This window comes from Hylobates moloch, unplaced genomic scaffold (assembly GCF_009828535.3).
Source record: "Hylobates moloch isolate HMO894 unplaced genomic scaffold, HMol_V3 SCAFFOLD_9, whole genome shotgun sequence".
Lineage (NCBI taxonomy): Eukaryota > Metazoa > Chordata > Mammalia > Primates > Hylobatidae > Hylobates > Hylobates moloch.
This window is the reverse complement of record NW_026652284.1, coordinates 26,899,945-26,907,819: the sequence shown is the minus strand read 5'-3', so window position 1 is coordinate 26,907,819 and position 7,875 is coordinate 26,899,945. Positions and strand designations below refer to the sequence as shown.

Below are 7,875 nucleotides of genomic sequence, written 5' to 3'. Positions count from 1 at the left end.
ATTTCAAATAGCAAATAATCATCTCGAATAATCTCATATCCAACTTGAAATACTATGTAGGAAAATCTAGTTAGATTTGCTTTTGAATTTGCTTTTCTCTGGATTTTCCCTTTTCAAGGTCAAATACTAAAGAAGCCCGAGGGAGTCCTCTACAAGTCACAGAAGTTTGGGATAAAAGTGAAAACGATGAGTGCCATACATATTACTAGGAAATCTAGCACTTTCCTACTGATAAAAACACAAGGAACTCCCCAAAATTATGAGGTAAATGTGCTTCAAAAAGGATGGCAGCCAGAAATATTTAGGAATATTGTACCGTGCCTCTGACAGGCCAAAAAAAGCTTTTGACTGCAAATGTCAATAATGGTGCTATTGGCAAGGCACAGTGGCTCACGCCTGTATTCCCAGCACTTGGGGAGGCCGAGGTGGGCAGATCACCTGAGGTTGGGAGTTCGAGACCAGCCTGGCCAACACGGTGAAACCCCATCTCTACTAAAAGTACAAAAATTACCCGGGAGTAGTCGCGCACGCCTCTAATCCCAGCTACTCGGGAGTCTGCGGCAGGAGAATCGCTTGAACCCAGGAGGCGGAGGTTATTACAGTGAGCTGAGACCACACCACTGCACTCCAGCCAGGGAGACAGAGTGAGACTGAGTCTTGAAAAAAGAAAAGAGGGGAAAAGAAAAGAGGAGAAAAGAAAAGAGGGGAAAAGAGAAAAGGAAAAGAGATGGGAAAGAAGGAAAGAGAAGGGAAGGGAAGGGAAGAAGGGAAGGGAAGGGGGGAAAGGAAAGAAGGAAAGGCAGGCGACAAGGGAACGAGCGATATGGAAAGCATGTAATAATTTTATTGGCACTCCTGACTTTACTATCCTGGGCTGTGTAGAACTCAGTAATTTTGAGAGCACAACTCTGTCCAACAGTATTAAAATCCATTTCCATAACCCTTTCTTAGTATAAATGTTAGATGTTTTCACACATGCAACTCTAAAATGGAAACTTTTTTTTTTTTTTTTTTGAGACAGAGTCTTGCTCTGTCACCAGGTTGGAGTGCTGTGGCGCAATCTTGGCTCACTGTAACCTCCACCTCCTGGGTTCAAGCGATTCTCCTGCCTCAGCCTCCCAAGTAGCTGGGATTACAAGCATGCTCCATCATCCTCCAGCTAATTTTTGTAGAGACAGGATTTCACTATGTCGGCCAGGCTGGTCTCGAACTCCTGACCTCAAGTAATCCACCCGCCTCAGCCTCCCAAAGTCCTGGGATTACAGGCATGAGCCACTGTGACCAGCCTAAAATGGGAACATCTTAAGAGCTAAACATTTTTTAAGATAGAGAAGCCTCTGAAACTGTTGAAAATAAGAAGAAATGAAATGCTATTACAATTGTTATAAGGTTCCCAAAGATCCAAGCCCACAGAAATTTTATTGTCAGGGATCTGCATCCATATGGAATATTGTCTAAAACCGTATTTCAAATTAAACACTTATTTCCTGGGCTCTACTTCCTCTGCATCTAAGATAGCTGGCCAGATTCCATGGGGGAGTTAAACATAGTGCCAGGCACCCAATAGTCTAATATTTGTTGAACAAATGATTTAGCAATGACTCTACATTCTCTGCAAAGCATCCAGAAATAAAGCATTATGAATATCGGCCCACCTTGCTTTTGCAGAGATCATGGTTAACCAGCCCTGGGTACAAAGCAAGCCTGAAGTGTTTACTCTCAGCACAAACTCTCTAAAATTAGTTGCCGTCTCACCTGTTATACCCCCTTATACTCCAAATATTTCTTAAAATACAGCAGACTCAAATAATACTAAATGGTACTAGAAGTGATGCTCAACAGGATCTCACGTTTATTGAGAAGTGATTAATGGTAAAAAGAAAGGCAATGCCCTTTCCTCATTGGCTGAACAAGAAACTGAAGAAACATTCACTACATGTTTTACAATATTTTTCTCTTCCAAAATGCATTTCTGTAAACGAGTTTTTACCACTGTTCTTAGCTTTGAAATCAAATTAATCCTGACTTAATCAGTATAATGTACAAGAACAGAACATTTCTTAGGACTCCTAGTACTTTACTTTGAGTAACAAAAGGTCAGAGAAAATGAACCACCCTTAAAGACACAACCTTGGGTAACACTGTTATATTCTCCTAGACAAAAATTCTTCATAAAAATGTTCTTCCAGTTCGGAAGGATAAAATCAAATTCCCACTTTCTGGGGTGGATGCCCAAAACCTTCACAACTCAAGTGTTCTCCAAGTGCAAATGTCAAAATGGGAGGAGGAAAGGGTTTAAAAATTAGAGAAAACTGTATGCACTTACGGACTTAAAAATCCGAAAAACATAGTAAAAAGACAAAAAAACAAAGCATTATGCTCTGAAATCACAACCAAAGCCAAAATAAAAGGGACATTTTTCACCTAAACTACCTAGAGGGATTTTTTGTTTAGTTTTTTCTTTTTCTTTTTTTTTTCATTTTCCAGTTAAGTCCTATGTCTTTTGTGAAATTCCAATACTTAAACTGCAAGTCTGCAATCGTCTCTGAAGTCAGTGAAATTAAGAAAAAAGTCCTAATTCTCTTGAAGGTCATTTTTTCCTCTTAGGATAAGCAGATGCAACCGTTGCTGCAGTCTGTGTAGAACTGCCTTTTATTTCCCACGACCTTGACGTTCCTACAAAGGTAAGAAAAAAATTGAAATAGTTAAAAATTATCTGAACATGCATATGAATTTAAAAACTTCACAGAATAACTCAACAGAAATTTAATTATTTAGAATTATTAGAAAATTAATTATTCTAAGTAGAACATTCCCCACAAAAAAAAACTTTGCCTTTACTGTTTTAAACACTTAAATATCTTAATGCAAAATTACTTTTGACTTGAAAATTCAGTACATGCTTTCCTATTATACTGTTTAGATTAATACTTAGTTGTCAGGCCCCCCAAAAATATGGGCCTAATGGAAGTAACCCAAACATACATGACTGGTCAGATAAAGCAGCATACATACATACATAGTACACTAGAGTGTTAGAGTCAGACTGACCTAAATTCAAATCCCAAACTAGTCCCAAGGCCTTGGACATACTCATAAGCCCTCAATTTCCTTTTCTGTAAAGTGAAGATAAGTATCTCACAGGGTTATGGAGAATTAATAAGCTGACATACAGAAAGCCCTTAGTCCACAGACAGAAAAAACAAAACAAAACAAAAAAAAAACAACCCCACACATCTGGCCTCCTTCCCTAGGGAGGTGGTAATCTGACTACAATACTTATGTTTTCCCTGAAGTAAATCCCAATGCTCATTTTCTTTTTCTTTTTTTTTTTTTTTTTTGAGAAGGAGTCTCGCTCTTTCACCCAGGCTGGAGTGCAGTGGCGTGATCTTGGCTCACTGCAGGCTCCGCCCCCTGCGGTTCACACCATTCTCCTGCCTCAGCCTCCCGAGTAGCTGGGACTACAGGTGCCCGCCACCTCGCCCGGCTAATTTTTTTGTATTTTTTTTTAGTAGAGACAGAGTTTCACCGTGGTCTCGATCTCCTGACCTTGTGATCCACCTGCCTCAGCCTCCCAAAGTGCTGGGATTACAGGCGTGAGGCACCGCGCCTGGCCACTCATTTTCTTAAGAATCACTGTTTATGAGTCTTTCAGAAACTTATCCTAAATTCTCCCATTTCACACATTACTTCATGTACAGAATTTTTTTAATTTTTTTTTTCTTTTTGAGACAGAGTCTCGCTCTGTAGCCCAGGCTAGAGTGCAATGGGGCGATCTTCGCTCACTGCAACCTCGGCCACCTGGGTTCAAGTCATTCTCCTGCCTCAGCCTCCCGAGTAGCTGGGATTACAGGTGCCACCACCATGCCTGGCTAATTTTTTGTATTTTTAGCAGAGACGGGGTTTCACTATGTTGGCCAGGCTGGTCTCGAACTCCTGACCTCGTGATCTGCTTCGCCTCAGCCTCCCAAAGTGCTGGAATTAGAGGTGTGAGCCACCGTGCCCGGCCTCAGAATTTTTTAAATTTTACATTTTTACCAAGGCAGGCGGATCATGAGGTCAAGAGATTGAGACCATCCTGGCCAACATGGTGAAACTCCGTCTCTACTAAAAATACAAAAATTAGCTGGGTGTGGTGGCATGCACCTGTAGTCCCAGCACTTTGGGAGGCCGAGGAGGGCAGATCACGAGGTCAGGAGATCGAGACTATCCCGGCTAACACGGTGAAACCCCATCTCTACTAAAAATACAAAAAATTAGCCGGGCGTGGTGGTAGGCACCTGTAGTCTCAGCTACTCGGGAGGCTGAGGCAGGAGAATGGCGTGAACCCAGGAGGCGGAGCTTGCAGTGAGCCTAGATAGTGCCACTGCACTCCAGCCTGGGCGACAAAGTGAGACTCCATCTCAAAAAAATAAATAAATAAATAAATAAATAAAATAAAAATAAATAAAATTCCACCTATTATCTCTTAATGTAACTCCAGAAATACAGACAATAAATTATTTGTCCCAAATTTTAACACTGAATTAGAAACTTAGACTATAGATATGCTTTTTCCTAAGAAACATGTTTATTATATTTAAGTTAGTCGGCATGCTTAATAGCATTTAAAATAGTCAAGAAAAAATTCAAAACAGCATCATGCAATTATATTTACTACAGCACTGTCTCATTCTTTAAACACCAAATTTGTTCCTCTTTATAATGTGCAATTTTAAGTCTCACAAATACCTATGTTCAATATTGCTTCAAAAGTCAAACTTTCTCAATTTTAACACAACAATACCAAGACAGCCAGAAGTGGTGGCTCACACCTGTAATCCCAACACTTTGGGAGGCCAAGACAGATAAGACTGTTTGAGGCCAGGAGTTCGAGACCAGCCTGGCCAACACATGGAGACCCTGTCTCTACAAAAAAAAAAATTCTTTTAATTAGTCAGGCATGGTGATGGCATGTGCCTGTGGTCCCAGCTACTTGGGAGGGTGAGGTGGGAGGATGGCTTAAGCCCAGGAGGTCAAGGCTGTAGTGAGCCCTGATCACACCACTGTACTCCAGCCTGGGTGACAAAATGAGACCCCATCTTTAAAAAAAAAAAAGAGAGAGAAGGAAAAGTATAGATTGGAAACAGTGGGAAGCCAGGGCATCAGTAGGCTCCTTCTTGAAGGACCTCCCACTGGCCAAATCTGTGACTTGAGCATTACATAACATTAATTAATGATAAGTAAACACCTATCATAGTAATACTTGAATCAAGCAAGAATTATCAATCAATGCTAGAATTAAAAGGAGACAGTTTGATGAGAAACAAGTTATTTACATAGTGTCTAACTATTTTCCCACGTATCAAAAAAAAAAAATTAAGTAGAGAACCTGGTGGACAACACTTTACCCAAAGTGACCAAAGTTAACATTATCAGTAATGGCATAAACAGACATCTTGTACCTCCCAGTATGATGCACTGAGAAGGATACAACCTCACTTGAAACCAGTGAAGACAGACTTAGGAGGGCTGGGTGCAGTACTTCACTCCTATAATCCCAGTACTTTGGGAGGCAGAAGCTGGCAGACAGCTTGAGCATAGGAGTTCAAGACCAGCCTGGGCAACATGGCAAAGCCCATGTCTTACATTACACATACATACATACATACATACACACACATACACACACAATTATCTGGGTGTGGTGTCATGCACCTGTAGTCCCAGCAACCTGGGAAATCACTAAAGCCTGGGGAGATCAAGGCAGCAGTGAGCCATGATCGTGCCACTGCACTCTGGCCTAGGCAACAGAATGAGACTGTATCTCAAAATAATGAAAACAACAAATAACAACTTAAGAGACATGAAACCATGGTGTCCAAATGCTCATGGACTAGAACCTGGACCACAAAAAAATTGCTATCAAGGACATTAAGACAACTGATAAAGTCTGAATAAGATCTGTTGGTAACAACATTGTGTCAATTAAATTTCCTGATTCTGATAAATGCACTGTGGTTATGTAACTGCATGTCTTTGTTCTTGGGAACTACACACTGAAACACCTAGGAGAAAAGACATGATGTCTAGACCGTAACTCTCAAATGGCTCAGGAAAACATCATATATACACATTTTAAAAACATTCAACTGATAAAGCAAATGTGGCAAAATGTGGAAATAAAGTAAATCTGAAATTACTCCAAGGCCCAGCATGGTAGCTCACATCTGCTGCTCACACTTTAGAAGGCTGAGGCAGGGGAAGTGCTTGAGGCCAGGAGTTCAAGACCAGCCTTCGGCAACAAAGTGAGACCCTGTCTCTACAAAAAAAAAAAAAAAAAAAATTTTAACTTAGCTGGGTGTGGTGGTGCGTGCCTGTAATCCTAGCAACTTGGATTGGCTACTTGGGAGGCTGAGGTGGGAGGACAGCTTGAACCCAGGAGTTAGAGGTTACAGTGAGCTATGATGCCACCGCTACATTCCAGCCTGGCAGCCTGGGTGACAGAGGACCTGTCTCTCAAAAAAATTTTTTTAAAAATGTATTTCAAAACATAAAACTGGGGGGAAGGGAATAAATGAATTTATTTCTTCTGCAAAAAAGTTAGGTGCAATAAGTTATATTTAACACTTAATAAAACTTTAATGTTTATATAATTACAGGCTGGGTGTGGTGGCTCATGCCTGTAATCTCAGTACTTTTGAGGCCGAGGCAGGTGGATCATTTAAGGACAGAGTTCGAGACCAGCCTGGGCAAGGTGGCAAAACCCCGTCTCTACAAAAAAAATACAAATATTAGCCAGCATGCTGCCATATACCTATAGTCCCAGCTGCTGGGGAGGCTGAGGCAGGAGGATGCAGTGAGCCGAGCTTGCACCACTGCACTCCAGCCTGGGTGACAGATGAAGATGAATTTAAACCAGGCACAGAGGGCCTTACACCTTGTTCAGTCCCAGCTACTTGGGAGGCTGAAGCAAGAGGATCATCTGAGCCCAGGAATTTGAGTCTGTAAATGAACTATGATCACAGCTGTGAATAGTCACTGCACTTCAGCCTAGAGAACGTAGCCAGACCTCATCTTAAAAAAAAAAAAATCAAAGCCCAGCACGATGGCTCACGCCTGTAATCCTAGCACTCTGGGAGGCTGAGGAGGGTGGATCACGAGGTCAGGAGTTCAAGATCAGCCTGGGCAAGATGGTGAAACCCCCTCTACTAAAAAAACAAACAAAAAAAATTAGCCAGGCATGATGGTGGGAGCCTGTAATCCCAGCTACTCAGGAGGCTGAGGCAGAGAATTGCTTAAATCCGGGAGGCAGGGGATGCAGTGAGCTGAGATCGTGCCACTGCACTCCAGCCTGGGTGACAGAGCAAAACTCTGTCTCAAAAAAATAAAAATAAATAAAAAATTGGGCCGGGCACGGTGGCTCATGCCTGTAATCCCAGCACTTTGGGAGGCCGAGGCTGGCAGATCACCTGAGGTCAGGAATTCGAGACCAGCCTGACCAACATGGAGAAACCCCCGTCCCTACTAAAAATACAAAATTAGCTGGGCGTGGTGGCACATGCCTGTAATCCCAGCTACTCGGGAGGCTGAGGCAGGAAAATCACTTGAACCTGGGAGATGGAGGTTGCAGTGAGCAAAGATCACGCCATTGCACTCCAGCCTGGGCAACAAGAGAGAAACCACGTCTCAAAAATAAAAATAAAAGGGCCGGGCGCGGTGGCTCACGCTTGTAAACCCAGCACTTTGGGAGGCCGAGGAGGGCGGATCACGAGGTCAGGAGATCGAGACCACGGTGAAACCCCGTCTCTACCAAAAATACAAAAAAAATAAGCCGGGCGTGGTGGCAGGCGCCTGTAGTCCCAGCTACTCGGAGAGGCTGAGGCAGGAGAATGG

The 7,875-nt window shown here is 42.4% G+C and overlaps 1 protein-coding gene across 1 annotated transcript in view; it reads right to left on the bottom strand.

The window, feature by feature from the left end:
- Positions 1–1,829: 1,829 nt before the first annotated feature.
- Positions 1,830–7,875, bottom strand: part of YTHDF2 (YTH N6-methyladenosine RNA binding protein F2) — a 33,611-nt gene continuing 27,565 nt past the window's right edge. The window contains exon 5 of the mRNA XM_032759530.2: positions 1,830–2,676. Coding sequence (XP_032615421.1) covers positions 2,653–2,676 — 24 coding nt within the window. The 3' untranslated portion in view covers positions 1,830–2,652. The remainder of the gene's footprint in view (positions 2,677–7,875) is intronic.